A 24,504-nucleotide genomic window follows, 5' to 3' on the forward strand; every position below is an offset into this window, starting at 1 on the left:
CCTGTGCTCTGGCCGCGTAGGGGAGAAGCTGCTCGCTCCTCTTTTTCCACAGGCAAAGAGCCGTCTCCAGCAGCGGAGGGAGGTGGGGGGACAGGGTGCTCCGTCCCCTGGGCTCCCCCCTCGCCCGCTAACCCGTGGCCCGGCCCTCCCTCCGCAGCAAGGGCAGGAGCTCCCCGTCGGGGCTTTCAGCCCCGCTCACACGGGTGCAGAGATGGACATGGGCTGCTGGCAGCCTCTGCCACAGCTCGTCCCTCTGTAGAGAAATCCCCACCGGTTTATTCCACCCTCAGTCGCTTTTATTTTTGGAGAAGGAGGTCTTAAAGCTCCCGGCCACGACAGGGACACATTTGTAAGGGCTTCTCTAGGTGACTGTGTTGCTTTGGCTCTTCCTGAATGCACCAGCAGGCCCCTCGGGGTCTCGCTGACAAATGAGTATCATGATTCATGCCGGGTTTCTGATATCTCGTGTCTGTTTTGTTCAGTTTCTTTTCCTCTGGGTTCAGCATCGGAGGACGTTATTGTTCCTTTTCTCTGTGTGAGCTGTGGCGGGTGGGATGAGAGTGAGATGTTCCTCTGAATCATTAAAATCCCAGAATAACTGAGATTGGAAGGGACCTCGGGAAGTCTCTAGTCCAACCCCCTGCTCAAAGCAGGGTCAGCTGTGAGATCAGACCAGGTTACTCAGCATTCCTGAGCATCGCTCCTGTTGCCCTCCGTGCTTGCATCGAAAATTGCCCATAAATTACTGGAGACTGCTCCTCTCAGTTCTCTGCAGTTTAGGAGCTTCACTGCTGGCGCTTCTTTGTGACGCTTTGTCTCTCCTGATCCTCTGTGAGTGCGGTTTTGGTGGAGAAATGGCTGTTTGGGCAGACCAGCGGCCTCGGCAAAAGATAGTGGCAGGTCTCGGGTGTGTCTGTGATTCGGAGCTCTCTTGAAGAGGAGACAAAGATCTTTGTACTTTAGTGTACTTGGGTAGAGAGGACGATAGTGAAGGTAGCGCCGTCTCATGCTCATGGAAAATGGGCTTGTGTGTTGAGCCAGCGTTCCTCCGTGGCATCAGGCTGAGGCAGAGGCAAGCAGCAGTCTGGCTTGGAAGACAAATGTGGTTTTTATGTCCCAGGTGGGACTGTGACGCTGTTGGTAGTGGGGCTGCTGACCCTCTGTCTGGCTCCTTATGGTGTCCTTTGTTTGACTCTTGCCTGTAAGTGTACGGACCAGACCTCTGTTTTCTCAATTTTCAGTGCCTGATACTTCCGAGAATTTCAGGATTTTGGGAGGGGAGTGAAAGGAAGGGCCAGCACTGAGAATTCTCAGATTTTAAGAAGAATTTTGTGGGAAAGAAAGAGAGAGGCCAGAGAGTTCACCGAGTCCCATTGTTCAGGTGAAGAAGTCTCTCTCAGATTTATCTGGGTTGTTGATATCCAGCATGTGCTGGCAGAACAGATTTGGGCTGCAGAGTGCAAACCGAGGATTTTGTTTGTGCCTCCACGCTCAGTTGGAAATGTGACCTATGGAGGATGCTTTTATACAGCCTTATTCCTATGACAGGGGAAACTGCAGCTATATGAAATTTGCTTTTTTCCTCTTCCTTCCCAGTTTCCTGTCCTGCCCAGCTCGCCGAGTAGTTAATGCAGAAGATAAAGAGGGTTCGTCTGGAAAACGAGACTGCAGGAAGTTGGAGAAGGTATGTGTCCCAGTTACTCCCAGGGCCTTTATTGACCTTTAGGTTGTGTAGGACAGAGCAATAATCACCTCCTGGAGTGAACGAGGTTTCTGAAGAATCCCAAGTACATAATTCTGCCCGGGGAGCTCTGTGTCGGGATCTGTGGGTCAGGAAGTGACTCAGGAAGATAACTTGTTCCCCTGACTTCCAATTCCAAGCTTGACAATTTTTCTTCCTGTGCTGATGTCCCACCTGTGCTTGCTCGTAGTCTTCAGACTAACGCGTTCCCCCTGAGGGAGGGCTTGGTGGATGTATGCCTGATCCATCTAACCTGGCCAGGCAGGGCAGAAAAAGCATGAAAAAGACCTCCAAGGGACAGCTAGATGTTTTTGGGAGTGGGATTAGCAGTGCTTCTGCAACAACACTGAATCATCTAAATCAGTGCCTCAGCATGGGGACCGTGAAGGACAATCTTTTCCCAGTAAGGTGTAAATCTCGGATGTGCTATATTGATGTGGAAGTTTCAAGGCGGTCTAAGAACAAGATGGTTAAAATTGGTGTCTTGATCCAACTCGCCTTTGAATAATTTCATCCCGAAATTCACCCTGCAACTTCAGTTAGATAAGTTACTCCTTATACCTGTTTACTACATGTATGGTGTTGCCAAATACTTGTTACGTTTTGTCCAAGAGATGGCTGTAGCGATGGATGAAGCAATTGGATTTTCTTTTTACTCTGTATCGTGTCAGGACCTAAGTTTTGTGAGACTCCGCCACATTCCAGCTATGATAGCGGTATTTCCCAACGCTTTCTCGTAACTTTGTGTGGTGGCTACTTTGCTTATCCCACTACTCCACCCTCTTCTAGTGTCAAAGTCACCAGGATGAGAGCAGTACCAACTAAAAGTTGTGCCTTTTAGTTCCCTAGTGAATTGTAAAATCATGGCGATACAGTTTGGAAGGGATTCCAGCCTCCAGTTCAACTTGGGACAGGTACCAGTATTACATTTGTGGGCTGTTTTGAGCCCTTAAAGGTACAACTTTCCCTCGTGAGGAGTCAAGCTGGCTAAGACGTTTTCACCAGCTGGGTGAGAGTAACCTAAGGGTCAGGCATCTGGAGCCAAAGCTAGATTATTTTAATTGACTGACTTGGCCTGCAGTGGGATTGGGTTGAGAGAATTGTCCCCGATTTATGGGTTCTTGTGGTCTTCCTGTCACACGTTTCTGATAGGCAACACTTCTGCCTTCAGATGTGATTTTAGTTGCTGTAATGGAGACCCTGGATATAGGCAGTAGAGCCCACAGATGCTCTCGCAGTCTTAGAACATCCCGTCACGTTCTCTTTTGTGGTTTCACTTGGGCTTCCTGCCTGGCTTTGATTGGAAAATACTCTTCTCTATTCATTTTCAAGCTGTGGATTTACTGCTGGGCAGTAGGTACCGGGAGTACCTACAGATTTATTTCAGGAGCTTGTTCTTGTGTTATTTTTCGCACATTTTGTACAATTTAGGGACTTAGCAATTTGAAGATACGGTTATATTTGCAGCCCTTGTACTGTGTGCCTGCAGTTTAAGGAAGTCCAGATGTACTTTGGTTTAGGTTTGCTCATCTCCTGTCGTAATTGCATAAGATGTCAAACTAGGTGAGAACTTCCTTTTAGAGAGTTTTTTAGAAGGTGCAAGCTGCTGGGGAATCCTCAAGGAACACTCGGGGTTCTCCTGAAAAATACTCCTGGTAGAAAATGGGCAGAGGCGAGTGTTTTCTTGTGGTGACATAAATAACCATCCTTCTCCTTTCCCTTGGTTCCCTCCACTGGGAAACAACTCATTGTGCATCTTACTGAGGCTTAAGTCTTCAAGATTTGGTTTATGTGTAATTCTTGCTTAATCCTTCATCTCGGAAGCTGTTCTCCTGTGAGAATGCAGGTCACTGTCCCAAATGACAGGCGGCATTCAAGAAACATCTAATTTGAAAATGTAAATTTTGGGGCTGCTGAGGACAAGGCCTTTTTTGGTGTAATCCTTATCACTGTTTTGCCCTCTTGATGCTGTGTTAAAGGTAGCGATTCTGTCTCCGTGGAGCAAACGTCTCTGGCCTAATTTTTCAGTAAACTGAAGTTCTTCTGAAATTCTTTGTAACATTCTTCTGGATACCCCCAAAACAACTAAAATGTCCTCATGGAGGGAAATCCAGCTTCTCAAATGGGGTGACAAAAACTGGTTTCCCTAGTCCTAGGCTCATTCCTGCTTTGCAATAGATTACATCATTGACCTTGGGCAAGTCTGTTAGTCCACCTCTCCTCAAATTAACGTTTGCTGTAAGTTGCATGTGGAGGCGTTTTTTTAGACTCATTCAATAACTGCTAGCTTGGAAATGTATGAGGAATGCATGCCACATTTTGCAGGATACGACCAGGGTCTGTTACTGCTGTCTTCTTTCTGTTAGCAAAGACAATTGCACTGTTTTCTTCCTGTTTTGCCATCTCTCCTACTTCATTCCTGGCTGCAATAGCTCTTCAGGTAAGTGAGGTGCTGTGCTTGGGCTTAAACCTCTCTCTCTCTGATGAGCAGGCTTTCCTTTAGGGCAGGAAGGGGACTTCACTTTTGTGGTCTTCCAGGGCAGAAGTTTATGTGCCTTTACGATAGCTCATAGCTTTGATGACTTATCCATCCAGATTCCTGGGGTGGTTTTCCTTTGAGTCAAGCTGATTGTTTTCTGCACCAGAATCTGCTGCTTGTACTTCCTGTAACAGCTTATTTCTAGAACTAGTCCTGGGAGAGTGAGTTTTCTGAGGTTAATATCTTCATTTGCAGGACTCGATATGGGGTGGGAGATGGACTTTTCCTTTCAATATGTCGATGTATGTTTAGAATGTAATCTTTGAGTGCAGAGAATCCTAGGATCTGTAGTTTAAGGAGTGCCTGTTCTCTTAAGCTTGTTGCATGCTTAGAGCTTTCTCTAAGCAACAAAATGTGCCTGCTCGATTTTATGGCTTAATTCTCTCCCTCAACTCCTCCCTCAGTTTTTTGTCCAGTTCTGAAGGGGAAGAGAGGATGACTGCAGTGGACACGCTATCAGACAGCTCTGAAGTGGTCGAGATGGAGGATGTGCCTTCCCAATTCCAGGTGCAAAAGCATTCTTGGGATGGGCTGCGTGACATTATTCACAGCAGCAGGAAGTATTCGGGCATGATAGTGAACAAAGCTCCCCATGATTTCCAGTTTGTCCGGAAAACAGAAGAGTCCAGCCCGCACTCTCATCGTCTTTATTACCTGGGTAAGCCAGCATGCCAGATACCAGGTGTGAATATGTTACAGGAGAGCTTCCAATCTAAACAGGCGAGGAAAAGGATGGGAGGTATCTCCGTTTATGAGATGAGGGAACTGAGATGAAGTAACATTGCTCAAGGTTTGCATGCTCAATCTATAGCAAAGCCTGGAACTGAGCAGAGACCTCTCCAGTCCCAGACAAGCGCTTTAACCACAGCCTTTCTGCTTAGCTACAAGGGGAAATGTTGGCTAGCCAGACCTGCCTCGTGACGGAGGTATGAATGCAGTATGCTTTGGCAGCCCAGGTCAGCGCAGGTGATGAGGCAAGAGAAGGGATGTTCCCCAAACTCAGGACTATCTTGTGCCTCTGTAGCATAGGAGAAATGGGATTTACTTGATTGATCAACCAGACTGACTTTCCAAGGAATTAGCTGTCAGTAATTACTAACTATATGTTGCAAGTTCTAGGTATTAATGGCAGGGTGGTGGTGTCTCCCTGCTTTATTAAGTACCATGTAGGTAGAATGCTTTCAAGAGTCGGGGGGGGGGAGAAGATTAGGTGGGAATGAACTATTAATGGTATTCGCAGGGAAATATCCTCTTCTTTACAGTAAGATTGAAAGACAGCAGAATGCTGCGTTGTACAAGTCCCTCATTATAGCTGGAGCCATCATGTAATTAGTGACAGAGTGGTTGGATTTTAGTAACTGGATAATTTTGTGGTTGGTAACACGGGAAGCTTTATAAAGAGTTTGTTATGCTCTGGGGCATGAGCTGATCGTTACTGGGCCAGTAAAGAAATTGTCTGATGTGCAACTCCATACAGCAACTGCTTTCCTGAAGTGACCCTGCTATTTTTTTCTTTTTTGAGTTGTTGAGTGTAGGTCACTGTAGGACATAGGATGCTGGATTTGAGGGACTGATTTGTTTTGTCATCAAGCAGCTCCTGTGTGTCAGTGACTTGATTTGTTATAGTTCCTCATACATTCTTATGACACAAGTGCTACTGTAAAGGGCAGTATCCAGAGTTAGCATATTTTTCTTGTTGAATCTGAACAGTGAGACTTGATTTAAAGCTGAATGTATTTCAAGGCCAAGTTGACTTTGATACAGTTTTTGATCTAGAAAACTAAAGAACTAAGGGTCTAAGTGGCTAATTAAAAAAAAAAAGAATGTTGTTCTATTGTATGAAATGGCAACCAGACCAGCTACCGGCTGGTTGCTGTTCTGCATGGGTGTGACTGTTACAGGAGCCAGAACCAGGAACGGAACGAAGATAATGTCTTTTCGGTGTTTTCTTCCTTAAGGAAATGTACAGTACAGGGAAAATGTTGTTCTATTGTATGGTGCATGGGTGTGACTGTTACAGGAGCCAGAACCAGGAACGAAGATACACGAATGTCTTTTCGGTGTTTTCTTCCTTAAGGAAATGTACAGGGCATAGAGCAGATTGATCCATCATTTAAGATCAGTATCTGCCAGGTAATGCTGGGGTACCTCTTCTCAGACATTCCTAATAAAGGGTAAATGCTGGTACTTTCTGTTGCCATAATGAGCATCTTCTGAGTTGCATACCGTGTGCTGTTAAATACTCAGAACCCATTTCAACAGTTCATAAGTGTTTAACATCAGCGTGCTATTACTGTCTCAATGTTAAATAACATTTTCAAGTTTTTATGTGAATACTGTTAGTGACTCTGTGCCGAGGAGTAGGATGAAGACTTCTGAAGAACTTTGCTGTAGAGGTTGAATACTTTTCTTCACTTGGGAGCAGAGTATAATGTCTTTTGGGGAGGAAGGCGATATTTTTCTTGTAAATGCTGATTGATTGTGGTCAGCCTGAGGTCATTGTAGAAAGTACTAATATAATAAGGAGAAAGGAAGTCCAGGTCACAGCCGCATGAGTGTTAAATGTGTGTATATATAGTAATTTGTTCCTATCTGCAGTTTTTCCTGTTTGGACATCTTAAATCATTCCTGGGCTGTCCCCGTAGAATTTTATGTTGTATCATGGCAGATGCTGCTTATATTAAACACCACATGCTCAGCACTTTGGTGTTTCTGTATCTCTGAGGATTATATGCTCACATATTGCTTTGCTTCCCGAGCACTTATTAATATTTCAGTTTTAATTTTAAGTAACTGTACTGCTGGGTTAACCGGCTCAGAAATCTTTCTGTTCTGCCCAGAACATGTGCAGAGCAGACGATACCAGGGCACATTTCCCTGTACGAAATTCTGATCTAGGGAGTCTCTACAGCATACATAGGGGGCAAGTTCATGGTCTTTGATTTTGTTGAAACTGCCAAAAACGTGTGTCAGGATATTTTATTTTTCGTGGTTGTTTTGGAAATTGGATGAAGGCCAACAGCTTATTTGATAACCACAGTCAAAGGCTTATGTAAAATGACAAGGTCTTTTGACTATGTTGTATACTGTTTCATATTTGAATGGGCTTTCTAAAGCTTCCAGTCTTTTTCTTCTAGATCTTGCAGGCTGGTGCGTTGGCCTGAATGAGATCCCTGTAGCAAATTTCTGGCTGAGAAATGTGGAGAGTAATGTTGAGTCACCCATTCAGGGAGTGGCTTTTTTAGAGGGGATCTAGGGCGTGGGTTGAACAGTCCACAGAGAAGAAAGTTGGACGTAACCAATTCTGAAGAGGTTGGTTAGTGTTAAATCTTGCTTAGGGAAATTTCTAAATAAATAAGTACCTAAATTTAAATAACTTAGATATTATTCTGTAATTGAACTGAGAGCTGCTTGGGAATGACGGCTGGTAAAAGCCTCTGGACAGCCCCAACCCCTCTGTTATCAAAGACTTTTTTCTTTTCCAATTTGCTCTTGGTCCTCTTTGTCCTGGCTAACTAATTTTAAGTAGGATGATGCTTTTGTCCTTCTGATAGGAATGCCATATGGTAGCCGAGAGAATTCCCTTCTTTACTCAGAGATTCCCAAAAAGGTACGGAAGGAGGCCTTGCTACTCTTGTCATGGAAACAGATGCTGGATCACTTTCAGGTAAGCTGAAGTGTGAAGAGCCGGGGTTGACAGCGTTTGGGAAAACTGGCTGATGTTGCGAGGCTGGTATAGTGGGTTCTACTCCACTGAACCATAGCGATAATAGCGTGGCAGCGTGTAAGACACAGAGAATGGTATTGGTAGGAATGTTGTATCGAGAATTGCTTTGCTTCATAATGCAAGATATCCACGTGCAATGAAGCCGGCAGTGAGCGCGAAACAGCAGTTGATGTGGCAAGCAAAGGGCCGACCTAGCAAAGAGGACTCTGTAAACTAGCATGTAGTCTACCTCAGATTATAATCTATCAGGACAGTGCACCTTTCTTCTAGGTATCTTGTCTGGGCTCTTGCCATGCTCGTTGCTGTGCTTGGTGGAATGCCTGTCTGCCGTCTTTCCTGCTTTTAAGGAAGTCGGGGAAGTTGAATTTAAACTGCTGCTTCTGCCCTACATTCTATTGCGAGTGAACCAGAAAGGGGGTGAATTTTCCCCTCCCTGATTTCAGTATCTTAATGTCCTTTGTCACTAACAGCATTGATGAAGAAGAGAGTGGAGGGTGTTGGTCTTTCTTCCCTACTAAAAAGGTTCCTGGTGGAAAAGAATTTAGCTGTCTTGACCCCATTTGGATTGCTAGTCCCCTTCACGGTAATTCAAGATCCCCGGAAGAGCTTTTGTTTGCAGTGTCTGACATGGAAACTGTTTGTGAAGGCTGTAGATAATGTCATTAAGTTAATTGGTTACATCTGATTTGCATAAGCAGAGCAAGTGCAGTTGTCCTCGGTTCATGCTGAAGTGCCAACGGCAGAAATGATAGATTCACAATTCATCCCTTTTATGTAGAGGGAACTTTGGGGCATGCAGTTGGTTTAGTCCTCCTGGGCCACACCTGTAGCCTAGAGTACAGTAGTTATGGACCTGTACAATAAGACTGCTGACTGTTTTTGTCTGGTAGGTTGTATTTTGGGCATTCACAGGCTATCTGGTGCCAGTCTTGAGCATTCCTGTTCTGTGAAAGTTTCTCTCCTTGCAGATTCTTTCAGATTTTCCTTTCCTTCAATACTAGGCAACCCCTCATCATGGGATGTATTCTAGAGAAGAGGAACTCTTGAGGGAACGCAAGCGACTTGGTGTCTTTGGTATAACATCTTATGATTTCCACAGTGAGAGTGGCCTGTTCCTCTTCCAGGCCAGCAACAGCCTCTTTCATTGTCGAGATGGGGGCAAGAATGGTTTCATGGTGAGTCTGCTAACAATTTTAAGAACATCACCTGAAAGAGACAATGTTTTTGGTTGGAGATGGCTGCACATCTGCATCTGTTTGGTTATGGTCATTTCTCTTGTGTCCTGTTTGCCACTATTTCATGGGCTGTACTGTATCTGTGGTTTAGGCTTTTAAGTATGAAGCTGGAAGCTGATTTGGTACTGAGCTGTTTGTGTGTCTGTTGCTGTAGGTGTCTCCAATGAAGCCTCTGGAGATCAAGACTCAGTGCACAGGTCCACGGATGGATCCCAAGATCTGCCCTGCCGATCCTGCCTTCTTTTCATTCATTAATAACAATGATCTGTGGGTAGCAAATATTGAGACGGGAGAGGAGAAGCGGATGACATACTGCCATAAAGGTAACTGGTGCTTCTTGCCAGATTCAAAAGGAAATTCCTTCTGACAAATTCGGGCTGGAAGGGCTCATGTCTTCATGGCTTATTTCTTACAAGTACATTCTTCTTTTGGATCAGCTTTTTCCGAGGAAATGTAAATGCAGTCTCTTCTTTGTTCCTCTCCAGGCTTGTCCAATGTTCTTGATGACCCCAAGTCTGCTGGTGTAGCCACTTTTGTCATTCAAGAGGAGTTTGATCGGTTCACGGGCTATTGGTGGTGTCCCACAGCTTCCACAGAAGGTCAGGGTTCTGCTTATCAAATTCTGATGCTGTAACTGCTGCCAGTCCCTGCTATGAACGATATTTTGAGCAAGGCTTTCCTTTGGCCTGGGTTTGGTCTGTTTCTAGGGAGGCCACCTGAAGGAACGAAACACTGAGGGATTATAATTGTGCTCTGAGGCGTATTTGCAGGTGGTCACTAGGAGCTGCAGCTATACAGGAGATGGATGCCCTGTTGCCCCAGAGTGTACTGCCGCAGTGCTCCAGGCAAGTCAGAAACAGCCGGAAAACACTGTCGCAAACATGCTTACTATCTGTTCCTAGGCTCAGAGGATTTAAAAACACTGCGGATCTTGTATGAGGAAGTGGATGAGTCAGAGGTGGAGATAATTCATGTTCCTTCACCTGCCTTGGAGGAGAGAAAAACAGACTCCTACCGGTACCCCAGGACAGGTAAGTGAAATACCACGGGGCTCCTAATGCAACTCTTGACTCCTGCTGGCAGAAGCACTGGAATTTGTGCTATAAACTTTGCATGGTTAATCTAGGTACTTACTAGGATGTAGAAGCTGGTTGTAAATGTTGAGGCCTAATTGAGTCTCTGAGCCCAAAATCTACTGCAAGAAAGGAATGGGATTTAAAGTTCAGCTTAAATGAAAGGATTGCTGAGAAAATGGAATATATCTGGTGGCATAGCGTGGAATACATTTTGAATCCCGTCTTTCCTCTCCCTCCTGAGACATGCACAGCCAACTAGGCAAGGCAAAAGCAAACTTTTCCCGTACCCAAAATGACTCTTGTGATTTAGTGGTGTTTGCTCACATGCATAATTTGGTATTTGTACACACAGCCATTTTAGTAGTGCCAGGGTCAGTTCTTCTCTAGAAAGTTGTATTGTGTATAACCATGGGGTGTTCAAGTTGGTCATCTTGGTATTCTTTCACTCCTTCTCTGCAGGCAGCAAAAACCCCAAGATTACATTAAAACTGGCAGAATTTAAAACAGACAGCAAGGGTAAGGTAAGTGATAACAACTCAGAATGGGATATTGACTGCTTCTGAAGCTCCCTAGATTTAAGACAAGGTTACTAAGAAATCCTAGATAGTGTTAGCCTTTGTTTTCATCCTCTTGTAACACCTGGTTCTATAATGTGTTTATCCAAGAAACAGAAAAACTTTGAAATGCTGAAAAGTATTGTTCTGGTGGAGAGGCAGCTGGGAGAGGGGAGGGAAGCGAGAAGTAGGGTTCGCCTGGTATACCACATTGTCAACAGAGCAGGAGGGTTGAAGCCCGGTCTAATCCTGGGCTTCAGTCCCTGGCTGTATCCCTTTCTGTGGCTGAATGCCAAAATCATTTTGCTTTGAAGCTTGTTTTTCCCTTCTCTTCCTGCCATCTGTAGAAAGGCTTGCTTCTCCTGGCCTGACCCTTGCTGATGCCAATAGTTAAACTTCCTTATTCTCCCATTCCACTGAGCTTCCATAGGAGGAGGTGGGGAGGTCTGGTAGCAGTCTGATTTGATACTGGACCTTCCTTTTGCTGCAGATCGTGTGTGCTCAGGACAAGGAGCTGGTGCAACCATTTGCTGCGTTGTTTCCGACTGTGGAGTACATTGCCCGTGCTGGATGGACCCGAGATGGCAAATAGTACATAAGTTTTTCTTCCAAACTAACGTTCCCAAGGGCTTCCCTGGCTGAACTATTGCAGGCCCTCGACATGCTTTGTATTGTAGTCATGACCTGGTTTTAAAGCCATGAGTGCCAGAAATGGCACATGAGTATTTGGCTTCTTCCATGTTATAGCATCCTAAAAGTAGAAATTAATCAAATGTAGACCAGAGTGACAAGCTGTGGGGTTTAAGTCACAACCACAAAGTTAAATGACATCGATATATTAAGCGGGCAGTCCTAGGGAGTTCTTTTGAGTTGAAGATGTTTAACACAAGTACAGTATGCTTCCTGCTGAAAATGGGAATGTACTGTAAGCAGTTTTATCATTGTTCATTGGTCCAGTTTGTGATCAATGCCAAATGCATCACGGGAAAGTGGGCAGTTTGTGTGGTGCTAAGTCCTTCGTGCAGTGCGTACAAGGGGAAAGATTGCTCTGTGACCGGTGTGCTCCCATAGCTCGCTATTGCTCTAAATGTGATACACAGTCTTGTGCTGGCCAGCCTTGCCTGAAGAGTTACAGAATTCACACCAATCCAATTGGTTTGAAATTTTAAAGCTCTTAATTTTTTCCCCTCAAAAGCTTGCTTGACTGTTAACTAGTTTCTGTCCAGATAAAGTCAAGGTGACTTAGCTGTCTTTGAAGATTGCATTCTGTAACTCATCATTAATTTTCTGCTCAGGAAACTAAATTCGTACAGCTTTACAGAAGGTAATCCCTTAGGTGATTCTTATGTTCTGCACCAGAGCTTATCTAAATGTGCTGAATATATCAGTTCATGAAATCCACAGTCACTGAGGTGCTAGGGAGAACTGGCTCTTTTGAAAGTCTGTCTTAATGACGAAACTTCCCTTGATGCACTTCCAGGCCTTGGGGTAGCCGCACTATGCAGCGGTGGCTTGCCATCTGTCATGTTGAGAGGCCTGCAGTGCAGCACCACTTCAAATGACTCTCCTCGGAGAGGAACAAGGCTGAGACTGAAGCGACTCCTTCACTTGGCAGTTGTCTTAGGTCTGTGCCTTTCCCTGCTAGTGCAGCGTGCAATGAGGAAGCTACAAATGGATCACGTTAAGAGTGATCACTTCAGCTCGTTAGGAGCTTGCTAGAAAACAAATAGTGCTTCCTGATGGAGGGGCTGTCCAAGGAAGTTATGTTCTGGAGACAGGGTTCTGTTAACAGTACTCCCTTGGAATAGACACTCTGGCAAATCTGTCAGACATCTTGTCTGAACGATACCCCTGTGAAATACCAGAGATGTCTGGCAATACATGTTTGTTGGCAAAGCTTCCAGGAGATTAGAAAGCAGCAATGATGAGAAAAGCTTTGCATTCAGATGCCTAAATCCTTTCTGCCAGCAGGGGGAAAAAGGGTTGCATGTTCTGAGTGTTAGAAAGGGACATCTATTTTGTGGTACTGACATTCACCTCCAACTTCTTTCCCCAGTGCCTGGGCTATGTTCCTAGACAGACCTCAGCAGCGGCTGCAGCTAATCCTTTTGCCTCCAGCACTCTTTATTCCAGTCCCAGAAAATGAGGAGCAGCGCGCTGAATTTGCCAAAACTGTGCCAGAAAATGTCCAGCCATTTGTGATCTATGAAGAAACCACTGACGTGTGGATAAATGTAAGAGGCTTGGGGCTGGGAGGAGAACACAGGCTGCCTCTTCCTCCCCCACAGTTAACCATTTTTGTGTTGGCTGTGTGTCCAGTTTAGTCCATGCTCCAGCAGACTGCTTTGCTACTCAGTAGTGCCAGATTTGGTGTTAATTCAGGGGGTTTGATAAAGCCACGAGAAGGACTTTCATGCAGTCGGCATTGGAAGAGATGAGGATCCTGCCATCTCCTTGCAGTTGGAGCTGTTCATTTAATTCTTGCTAACATTCTCAGTGAACACAGGCATTTTGGACACTGACACTTTTGGATGTAACACTGCCGTTCTTCTGGGGGCATTTTATTACAAGATTAAATGGCTTCTTGAGGCATGAGCAGCCCTAATCCCTGGAATTTGTACTTATTTAGATGGGTAATGAACATAGGGGACAGGGAATAAACTTCAGTTTCTAAGATTAAGCATCTTGGTACTGAAGTGACAAAGGATCTTGGAGTTCACACCGTGGCATTCCGAAGGGGTTGGAATAGCAACCACCTTGTGGGACTCATGTAGCTGAAATGTCTAGCTCAGAGGCAAGACTGGTGCTGGTTTCGGTGGTAGCCATGGAAAGCCCAGAGCACACGGTCTTCTACCTGGGCCCAAAGTTTCTTTGTGGTAATAGGAAAGTATGGAATGGCTTTTTCCCCACTAGCTGCTCGTCTGAGAGATTTCTCCCCCCTCTCCTTCCCTTTGAAAGCCCAGTAGTTTAGCACTGACTCCCTTGGCTATGTCTCTGCTGTCTCAATACTAATCGCTCACGGGTCTTTTGCCTTGTGTGACAGGTTCATGATATCTTCTACCCTTTCATCCAACCGGAGGGAGAGGAGGAAGAACTCTGCTTTATCCGAGCCAACGAATGCAAAACAGGTTTCTGTCACCTGTACAGAGTCACAGCAGTCCTAAAGCAAGGCAGCTATGACTGGGTGCAGCCATATGTCCATAGTGAGGGTAAGAGCTGCACTTTGTCGGCGTTTCAGCTTTGGGAGCTCCTTCTGATTTGCTTGTGTCGTCTTTTGGGGAATACAGTGACTTATTCTCGTGTTCTTTCTTCCAGATGATTTCAAATGTGCTATCAAAGAGGAGATTGCCCTGACTGGTGGGGAATGGGAGGTGTTGGCGAGGCATGGATCGAAGGTAGTGGTTATTTTTATTTTCTCTTGCAGTGTTACAGCTCTGCATTGTCTGCCCATAGTCCTGGCCTACGCCCTCTGTTACGCCTGGGACCAGCTAGAACTATTTAAGCTTCATTTTGTTTCTCTTTTCATTGCTGCCTCTGCTTTTCCCAGAAGTGCTGTAGTCCAGTGCACATTGAACTGATTGCCTTTTTAATCAGACTTCAGATTGCTCCGCAGGTAAATCCCATGAGTGAGTCAGGCCATAAAAAAGGACACAAGTCTGAGGTTCAAGAGCAACAAAGAACTATTTTGTGGAGAAGCTTGGGATTGCTGCCTTTGCCGAAGCATTTTAACCCCAATGAGTACTGGTGAATTGGAAATATGTCCTAGCGCTTAGAGTGAACTCTTAGTCTCCCGCTGATCCCTCAGTAGAGCCTTTAGGAAAAAGGCAGCTAGGGAGTATAAAGCAATTTAGAATACGGAGAAACTGTATCTCTTATTAGTTGCAGAATAGCCAGAAATGAATTTTTATTCATCTTGTAGAAACCTAGTTCCATTTTTGCTTCAGGAATTAACTGAGTCTGATATCTAATGCTCCCAGGTGATTTCTGTCAAAATAAAGACCTTGCCTGTTCATTTCCAATTAATCTGGATTTTCACTTCTCGCTTTTTAAAAGGCCTATAGCTCCATGCATTTGGTTGCTGCTGCTTTTCCTCAATCTGCAATTAACCTGCTGTCCCTCCCCATGTGGATTCTCACTGTACATGCTGTTGATTTTGGCTACAGCTCTTCCCTGCATGTGTTATGGCTAAAATTGTGTTAGCAGCAATTATTTTGATGCATTAGTTGCTCCACAGGGCTCTGCCTGGTTTTCCTGGCCAATTGAGTTGGATATCTTTTTCCCTTTGCTGTCCACAGTGGTCTTCAAACTGTGGGTTAGCCAGAAATAGCATTTGGGCTTCAGCATTTGGAAACTGTAAGGTGGAAAACAGTTCAGTTACTGTTGCTGGATCAATGCAGTATTTAAAAGCTGTAGTCTCTATTCCTGGCTGGCCAGGTGGTTTTGAGAAGCAGCTTTATCTGGACATTAAAAACATATTTTAATGTGGCTTGAAGTTTGGTACTGTTAGAGCTATTAGACTGGTCCTTCCACAGATGGGAATTGATTATCATGATTGTTGGAAAAAATACACGTATATCCTTATAATCCAGACATACTACGGGAAGACGCCATATTTAAGCACAGAATCTTCCTAGTTTCACCTATGGGGAACAGAACCCAACTTTTTATGCTCCTTAGTAAGCAAATGCTTTGAGTCTCTCAAAAAAGCTGAGTGATGGCTTTTTGTTACTTCATTGGACTATATGCAGTTCTCCATAAGTGCTGCGTATGTGTTCTCTAGCCTATCGTATCAACAGGCGTTGTGTACGGTCCCTAATGCCGCAAGCAGTCTGTCATGGTTTATTTGTGTGTTAAGCTGACTCTGCCTGGGGCCAGACTGTTTGAACTGGCAGAGGAGCAGTAGTTCTCATCCTTCTGTCACTGAGCCCTCTCTTCTCCGCGTAGATCTGGGTCAATGAGGCTACGAAGCTGGTGTATTTCCAAGGCACAAAGGACACCCCGTTGGAGCACCACCTTTACGTAGTCAGCTATGAGTCTCCTGGAGAAATTGTGCGACTCACCACTCCGGGCTTCTCCCACAGCTGTTCAATGAGCCAGGTTTGTTGTTTCTAGATACAAGACACCCTTGTCTCCTGACTGACAGGGATCCTAACTAGGAATGGTAATGAATCACGACCAGTACTGAGTCCTGAGGGCTTCTTTGTCTTGGTTGCTTGAGATGTGGGAGCTCTTGTCTGAGAACTGCACGGAGGAGATTAGATGTAGGAAATGAAAGACCTTGTTCCCCTAACTCTCCTCTCTCCCATCTGTAGAACTTCGACATGTTCATCAGCCACTACAGCAGCGTGAGCACTCCACCTTGCGTGCACGTCTACAAGCTCAGTGGCTCCGATGATGACCCGCTCCACAAGCAGCCCAAGTTTTGGGCTAGCATGATGGAGGCAGCCAGTAAGTCCTGTAGAACGTGTCAGTGCTAGGTTATATCTGATACTCTTCCTACGAGTGGTAGCCAAAGGTGATGGAGAGGGAAGTGGTCCAAGTAACTTCACTCTAGGGGAAAATGAATTGTGTTATCTTGGGGGGGAGATATCTTTAGTGGGTAGCTCATCCAGGAAATGGTATATGGGCTTTTAAGATGTTACTATTTCGTGCTTTGAGTGAAAGCAATGCTCCAGGGTGCAGGGTTTAGATGGCTGTGGGTTTAGGTGTTTCTTTATTCATGATTTGTCTGAAGAGGGGCAAGTATCTGGGATGCAGTGACTACTTCATTCCAAGGCCTTTAAGGATTTAGATACAACTCACAGCAGCACATGAACCCCTCCTGTAAATGTTTTCTCCATTTGACCTGTCCCTGTTCTTAACTTTCCACACCTTGCTGTTGTGGCATCGCATGCCTTGTCTGAGGATACCCAGCTGACGATGTTTTCTTGGGTGATCCCTTCACTCTTTATATGGCCTGTTGCCCTATGCAGGCAGATAGGGGCTGTTTGTTTCCCAGGGAGAGGCTTCTCTGAGAGGCATTGCTAAGGGCTGGTACGGTTTGGTATTGAAAGAGCCCTGGCTAGGGTCAGAATGAGGTAGTTCAGGCTCAGGAGTAGGAAGCAGAGCCTGCTGCCAGTTACTGCATTGCTAGTGTCTGGGTTTCCTTCTGCAGGTTGTCCCCCAGATTACATCCCACCCGAGATCTTTCACTTCCGCACTCAGTCAGATGTCGAGCTCTATGGAATGGTCTACAAACCTCATGATGTCCAACCTGGGAAGAAGCATCCCACAGTGCTCTTTGTGTACGGAGGCCCTCAGGTAATAATCCAGACTGTTGACTGCTGATGTTGGCCATGGGATTGCTGTCCAGGGCAGAGCTCTGTGTAGCTCAGTCATGCATCAAGACTTACGCTTTGGTTAGCACTGAGCACTGGATCTCTATTCTGATCTCTGCTTCAAACCTCAGATGGTTTTTCCAGCATTTAGTCTGATTTGCTTGGCTCTGATAGCTCGGTTAGTGGCTGCTGTCCAGCTCAGGATCCTACAGAGTGGGACAGACAGAGGAAGGTACTGGAAGGCAGCTGCTCAGCTCTGAAACTTTTCTTCCCTCCTCCTGCAGGTGCAGCTAGTGAACAACTCCTTCAAAGGAATCAAGTACTTACGGCTAAACACGCTAGCGTCCCTAGGCTATGCTGTGGTAGTGATTGATGGAAGGGGTTCGTGCCAGCGAGGACTCAAATTTGAAGGGGCCCTGAAAAACCAAATGGTAATGTACTTTTGTTGATGAATCACTGCTCATTTGCTCTTTTTAAGGCTGCCTGGCTGCATGTTTCCTGTGTGAGTGTTGCTCTTTTCTGTCTCAAGTTTCTAGATTTAGAAAGCCACTAACTTGAGCTTCTGTGTTGCCTTTTAGGGTCAGGTGGAGATAGAGGACCAGGTGGAAGGTTTACATTACGTAGCAGAAAAATACGGGTTCATCGACTTGAGTCGGGTAGCCATACATGGCTGGTCATATGGGGGTTTTCTCTCCCTCATGGGTCTTATCTGTAAACCCAATGTCTTCAAGGTAAGTCTGGACATGGGGCTGTCATCTTGGGACACTTAGCTCTCTCAGCTTCTGTAACTCATGGCATCTGGAGTTGGCATTTTTGCTTGATGTTTCTGATGGATGGGTGAAAACGTCCCTCAGTCCTGCCTGTAGCTCCCTGGCTACAGTCCTGCATTCTGCTTACAGATCATACCTGACTGAGGCTCGATAAGGATGGGGTCTCTGGGATGGGGTAATTACCCAGTGACTGCCAATGGAGGACTTAGCCTAGCATCCAATGATGATAGTTGATTCCTAACCCCCTTCCCAAGTCTCCAGCACAGTTTCTGGATCATTCCACAAGTCCTCCTTGTAAAGGGGGAGCCTTTAGTGCTGGTATGCAGGAATTTGCCCCATTGTGACCATAAGAGGAATAGCAGGAGGAGGAATTTGGGTTTTATGTGCGTTTGCTGTAAAAGAATCCTGGTCTGAGTGACGGAACAGTCCAGAGCCAGTTTTTCCTGCTTCTTCAGGAAAACAGGGAACACTTGAACTCTTTAGCACGTGATAATTGAGGCTGTCTCCTGCCACCTATTTGTTTGACAGATTGCTATAGCAGGTGCTCCTGTCACAGTTTGGATGGCATATGACACCGGGTATACTGAGCGGTACATGGATATCCCAGAAAACAACCAGCAAGGTTATGAGGCTGGCTCTGTGGCATTACACGTAGAAAAGCTTCCCAATGAGTGAGTACCGTGGCCTTGAGTGATCTGCTAAAAACCTGCTCCCGGGTCCTGCTCGGTGCTGCCAGTTGCACCTCTGCTGAATCCCAAAAGAATGGATGGATTCTGATCCCAGTTAATTTTAACTCACGTGGCTGGTTGCTGCCTTCTGCGGCAAGCTGGGGCCATTGTACCCCAGCCCCCTTTGCCAGGGAGGGGTTGAGGACCGTGTCCATGGCCTTACGCTATTCTGACTGCCTGTCCATTGCTCAGTTTTGGCTTGCCGACTGGCGGCTCTTTGCTCAGACCCACTGCAGAGCTTTTTGTGTGGTTTCTCATCCTCTCTCTCATCCCATCTCCAGGCCAAATCGTTTGCTGATCCTCCATGGCTTTTTGGATGAAAATGTGCACTTTTTTCACACCAACTTCCTGGTATCACAGCTAATCCGGGCTGGAAAACCTTACCAGCTGCAGGTAGGAGGAACAAGAGTGAAGTGGGAAGGTCCCTTAAATCTGGAAAGAGGAAAAGTTTTCTGCCGTGTGTTCTGGGGGCGGGAGAAGGTGGAGGCAGATGCTCCCACATCTTGTTGCAGTGTAGATGACAGTAAATGCCTAGTTTGGCTCCAAGAGGTGGCCGGGAGGTGGCACTGTGGCTGTTCCGATGCTGGCAGATGTGGCCTGTATCTAAAAGCATTTGCAAACAGGGCTCCTGCCCTCGGGCCTGGAACTTTCCTTCCCCGCTGAACTGTTGCTGTCTCGCTGAGAGGACTAGCAGCACATGCCAGTGCAATGCGGGAGGGGGGCTGGTGTTCCAGATCTTCCCTGGCACCTCTTTGACCCGATGGAGACTGGGTTGAGGGAAAAGGGCTGACATGAAGGAGGCTTGTCCATGTTGAATGAGCTGCTCCTGGCTAACTGCCCTGTCTCTGCTTCTGCACAGATCTACCCCAACGAGAGACACAGTATTCGGTGCCCTGAGTCAGGAGAGCACTACGAAATCACGCTGCTGCACTTTCTACAAGAATACCTCTGAGAGCACAAGCCTCTGCAAACTGGACACTGACAGCTCACCTTCCCCCTCCTGTGCCCTGCCACTGCCGCCTCCCTCGACAGCCATCTAACCCAGAGCACAAATGGCTGAGTGCCCACGTCTGGGCTGGGTGTCCCCCCCTGAGCGAGGGGGGAGGGTGGAGGGCACCTTCCCTTTGGACAGTGCCACCTTCTTTCACTTTCCAAGCTGGAGGTCTGCCCCTGCTCGGCTGCTCGTCCTGTTCCTCTCCTCCGGCCTGGCTGTTAATGCTTTTTTTGCTGCTACTCCCTCTATCCTGGGAATCAATGGACAGTGGTCTGTCTCCCGAGGCTGAGGTTTGTGTCCATTTCTCTCTCCCCCATCCTTTTCCCCTTCCGCTGCACCTCTGCAGTTCCCATACTCTTACCTGCAAGAACTCAGTGCCTGTGTTGGAAATGGAAGAGCCGAATCAGCAAGCTGCCTTAAGCCAGGAGCGGGAGGGAAGAGAGAACTACCTGTTGTTAAGCCCCAGGGGAGCTGATTGCTGCTGCTGTGTCCTGGCCCTGCTGCGACACTGTGGAGCCCTGGGATGTGAAGAGAGCTCCACAGAAGCATGCAACACTAGTCTTTTCTATTTTTCAGTTTAATTTTGCAGAGCAGATGGAGGAAGTGGCTGGGGTCGGTAACAGCGTCCTCTGATACCTTTCTCTAATGGCCGTTCACAAGCAGAGTTGTGCCAACAGGTAGCATGGCAGCTGAAGCAGCTGGCTACAAGCAGAGATCATTTCTCCGGAGATCACAGCAGCATTTGGGTTTTTGCAACACAAGGTGGATGATATTTATGCAAATCCTCCCTCCCTCCGTTCTCTGTGCTGCCTCCTGATCCCACCTTCTCCTTCCCCGACACCCTGAGCTTTCAGATGTGCACTGAAAATGGCTGTGCTTCAGTTCTCTGCGGGTCAGTGACTGTTCCCCTTGCCCGTCTACTCAGAAAATGCTCTCTTTTGGTTTTTATTTACCTGGTCAACAGGGACTGCAGTTCTGGGGAGGAGGGGGATTGAGCATTCGCACCTCAGGGGAGCACATACCCCCCTCAAGCCAAGGGTTCTGCCAGGGGCAAAAAGAAAAAAAAAAAAAAACCACCCCACCCAAATGAACCATGTTGACTTGCCCTGGAGTATTTTAAGTGCGTATTATGAAAAGAAAATATTTTTATGGATTCTTATTCTTTTATAATTATGAGTGTAAGATGTAGCGACTCATTAAAATATTGGAAAGAGACATGCTGGCTGGCATTTGTGCCTGTTTTTGGAGTGCAGGAGAGGGCTCGGGAGGAAATGGCAGCTGGCTCGTGATAGCCAAAGCCGTGTCTGTGGTAAAAGCAAAGTGCTCTGTTCGGTTTCTGTGCTGAGCAGTGGAGAGAATATTAAATCCCTGATGTTCCTCCGGGGAAGCATGATCCAAGCAATTGAAGATGCAGAGAGTTGGGAATCCTGGACTGTGTTCTTGGCTCTGTCGTTAAGGCGCTGCATGACCTTGAGCAAGTCAGACATCTCGAGCTTGCGAATACCAGCCTCGGTGCTGGAGGCCGGTACCTCACCCAGCGCCCCGACTCCCTCCGATGACTTAGGGGGATGCAGCTGCTCGGATCCAAACGCTTCCAAGCACTCACAGCTCTGATCCCACGCTAGGATACACGGAGCTGCTTTCTGCAGGTGCTGGGCCTGCCTATGCTTGCCCTCTCACAAAACCTGGCCTCGCTCTTTTCCTTTCTATAGGAGAGTCGGGCATTAATTAAACTGCTGTTAAATGCCCTGAGGATGCAAGCTGGAGGCTTCTGTTTCACATGCAAAGCATCTTGCAGCTGGAGCATTTTGTTTTCTGAATACGGTTGTGAGCGTATTTGTTGCCCCCTTCTCATCCCTGTGCCCAAATAATTGTCCCGACTATTGCAGTCGCGTTTTAGCTTCTACTACGCACCCCGTCGAGTAACCCCTGGTGCAGCTTTTGAGGTCGGAGGGGGCGGAAGGGGACGTAATAGAGGAAGTTGCACATCTCCGAAGTTTCCTTGAGAGAAACCTGCAGACAGAAAAGTTGCTCCCCTTTCTCCCTGCCTTCTTTAGAGCCGGGTGGGTGCCAGTGGATGGTAAGAAGCTTTATTTTGCAGGGTTTGTTTCTTTTCAGTCTTAAACTGCTTTTTCCTGTCCCAAAAGAGCAAGTGTTTCCTAAAATGTCTGCAATGCACTCTTAAAATGCTCTTGTCTAGAAGAGTTTACAAATCTGTCAGCTCCTTTGATCCTTCAAGCTTGCTTCTGAAGCTGTAGGATTATTTGATGCCATAAAAAGGGGCTGGTTTTCTTCTTTCGGGGATTGAGAATCCTGAGAGGCATTAACTGGGAAATCACCTACCGCAATCCTGAGCTTTTCAATATGTAACAGGCTCTGCCGGGGGTTGAAATACAAGTGATGTGGGAGGCCCCCACCCAGCTGTCCTGTGGGAAGGGTAATGGGAGTATGAAGCATGGTGCAGCTGGGTTCATGGTGTCTCTTTCGGAGAGAGGATTTGCAGCTGTAGCATGAAGTTGAGTTACCTGAGCGAGCGGTAACGGCCGGAGGAAGTGGCCGGGGAAACCGGGCGAAAATGACTCTTCCTCAAAAATTGGGACTGAGCATGAGAGCGGCTTGGGAGGCATTTCTCCCATGAAAACCCAACGTGTGGGGCTTTATTTTTAGGCAGAGGATGTGGAGGGAGAACAGATGTTCTTGATGACTTATTTTTGAAACAAAAACACTGCTAGAGCTACAAAATTAGCTCAGAAAAGCCACTGCTGGCCCTGAAAGATGCTCGAATGGAAAACTTTCCGACATCTCCATTCCCAAAGCGTGTGGAATACAGGTGCGACGACGGCTCTCGCTCTTGGAAAGCCACGTCAGTGGAAACTGCGTTCGGTGATTAGGGGTGTCTCAGGCATTTGATCTCTGTCCTCTGCCCGGGCCCTGCCGTGTGCTTGCGTGGCTTTGCAGAGCAGCACCCCCAGAATAACTGAAGTTGCTCAGAAATACCAGGGTCCATCAAAGGAGGCGCGGGGCGTGCGGCAGCGATGTGAGGAAGACAAATGGCCGCAGCGGAGAGGGGCTGGCGGCGATGGGGGCCGGGCCGGGGCTGGGGGAGGGCTGCGCGTGGATGTTGGCGAAAAGAAAGGGTGTAAATTGATATTGGAAAATCCTCACGGAGGGATTTTGGTGAAGCACGTACAGACAGACATCCCGCCTTCGTGCTGGGACAGATGCAAGGTTTCAGTCATCAGCGTGGAGCAGCCCCTCCTCCACCTCCCCACCTCTGTAGAAAAACCTCTTATCTCCAGTTCCAGCTCGAGCCCCTTGCTTAGAGGCTGGTGCAGATTTCCGCTGGCTTTCAAGTGAAAACAGCTTCGTCCTGGCCCAGTGGCTGCGGCTCTTGCTCCGCCGGGCTCTTCTGTTTTGCCTCGAGTCCCAAAGCCGCTCTGGGTTGGAGCTTGGCACTTGTCTCCAGCCAACAGGCAAACCTCACTCCGGAGGGGTCCAGGTATGACCCTGCCTTCTCTGCTCATCCTTTTGCTTGGGGTTCGATCCTGCTGGGTGCTGAGTCCCCAGGCAGGGGCGGTTAGCTGTGCTCCTTGTCGGTGGTGCAGGGAGAGCTGCTGCAGCCGGGGATGCTGCTGTGGGAAGGGGGAAAGAGAGGGCCGGGACGGTGGCGGAGAAAACCAGTGGGGTTCTGCAAATAAAGGTGGGGAAAGGCCTGGGGAGCGTAGTGGGGCAGGGAGCGGGGAGAGCCAGCACCGGCCCTGCCGCTCTCGCTGCTCTTTCGTCTGCGTTTGCCTCCTTCTGCCGTCCAGGCTCTGCTCTCCTGCGAAGCTCCTTGTTCCTCTCCTAAAAAGGACAGTTAAATACCACCCAAAGGACGGCTAAGACCTCCTAAAGCTCCTGTCAAAACGGCAGCGCGGCCACGCAAAAGCTGATCCAGCTGAAAGAACCAACGTGTCTCTCTTCCCTCTGGCTCGGCCGCTCTGTTTGCATTTCTCTGTTCCCCCTCACCTCTAATTTGGGCTTGGAAAGACTCGTCCCTGCTCCCAGCCCATGGCCCCAGCTGGTAGCCATGGGGCTCAGCCTGGGGAACCCCCTGACCCTGCTCCCGCCGTTCCCCCCAGCTGGGTGCCATGGCCTTGCCGCTGGGGCTGCTGCTGGCCCTGCTGGGCTGCACCGCGGCGCTGGATCCTGCCCTGGAGGAGGCCTGGGAAGGGTGGAAGAGTCTCCATGCCAAGGAGTACCCAGGGGTAGGTCCTGCTCCCCCCAAGCCTCCCGGCACGCGCCGGGGGGTGGGTGTCACCCAGAGCCACCCGTCTGCACCTACCCCGTCCCCGTGCTCCCAGGGGACATTTCTGATCCTGCTGCTGCTCTGCCCCGTGGCAGGAGGCCGAGGCCGCCCGCAGGGAGGTCTGGGAGAAGAACCTGCAGCGCATCCAGCAGCACAACCAGGAGGAGTCGCAGGGGCAGCACACCTTCCGCCTGGCCATGAACCACTACGGGGACCTGGTACCTGCCGACATGCCCGGCACCTTCCCCGGTGACCCCTCCCTGCACCCAGGGCCTGATCCGGGAACCAGGGACCCCTCAATGCACCCAGGGCTCGATCCGGGAATTGCATATCCCCAACCCGCTCCACTGGGAGCTGCAGGTGCCCCTGGGGCTGGGCTGCCTCCCGGGGGTCGACCGGCCGGGGGGGAGCCGCGGTGGTGCCAGCCAGGCACTGGTGGCATCACACGAGTTTTCCCTTGGTGACCTGCAGACGGATGAGGAGTTTAACCAGCTCCTGAACGGCTTCACCCCGGCGCGGCAGGGGGAGCCGGGGG

General features: G+C 47.8%; 2 protein-coding genes across 3 annotated transcripts in view; both read left to right on the plus strand.

The window, feature by feature from the left end:
• Positions 1 to 1,606: 1,606 nt before the first annotated feature.
• DPP9 (dipeptidyl peptidase 9) lies at positions 1,607 to 20,897 on the plus strand. Of its 2 annotated transcripts, XR_657815.1 has the most exons (21): positions 1,607 to 1,684; positions 4,685 to 4,938; positions 7,835 to 7,947; positions 9,009 to 9,182; positions 9,397 to 9,565; positions 9,728 to 9,841; positions 10,145 to 10,273; positions 10,778 to 10,839; positions 11,363 to 11,463; positions 12,929 to 13,106; positions 13,916 to 14,081; positions 14,188 to 14,267; positions 15,817 to 15,969; positions 16,185 to 16,320; positions 17,027 to 17,172; positions 17,474 to 17,620; positions 17,768 to 17,920; positions 18,488 to 18,630; positions 18,969 to 19,080; positions 19,547 to 19,971; positions 20,258 to 20,897. XR_657815.1 is itself a non-coding variant. In XM_009284051.1 (20 exons), exons 1-20 carry the CDS (start codon positions 1,629 to 1,631, stop codon positions 19,637 to 19,639), a joined length of 2,679 nt encoding a protein of 892 aa, XP_009282326.1. In that variant the 5' UTR covers positions 1,607 to 1,628; the 3' UTR covers positions 19,640 to 20,897. The 2 variants fall into 2 exon arrangements, 1 of the variants encoding a protein (XP_009282326.1); XM_009284051.1 differs by having other exon boundaries at positions 19,547 to 20,897.
• A 2,914-nt stretch (positions 20,898 to 23,811) lies between these two features.
• The window catches only part of LOC103902953 (cathepsin L1-like), a 2,234-nt gene continuing 1,541 nt past the window's right edge, over positions 23,812 to 24,504 (plus strand). The window contains 3 exon segments of the mRNA XM_019473331.1: positions 23,812 to 23,928; positions 24,065 to 24,187; positions 24,441 to 24,503. Of these exon segments, the coding sequence (XP_019328876.1) occupies positions 23,812 to 23,928; positions 24,065 to 24,187; positions 24,441 to 24,503 (303 nt within the window).

The sequence above is a fragment of the Aptenodytes forsteri genome, unplaced genomic scaffold (genome assembly GCF_000699145.1).
Source record: "Aptenodytes forsteri isolate BGI_AS27 unplaced genomic scaffold, ASM69914v1 Scaffold471, whole genome shotgun sequence".
NCBI lineage: Eukaryota > Metazoa > Chordata > Aves > Sphenisciformes > Spheniscidae > Aptenodytes > Aptenodytes forsteri.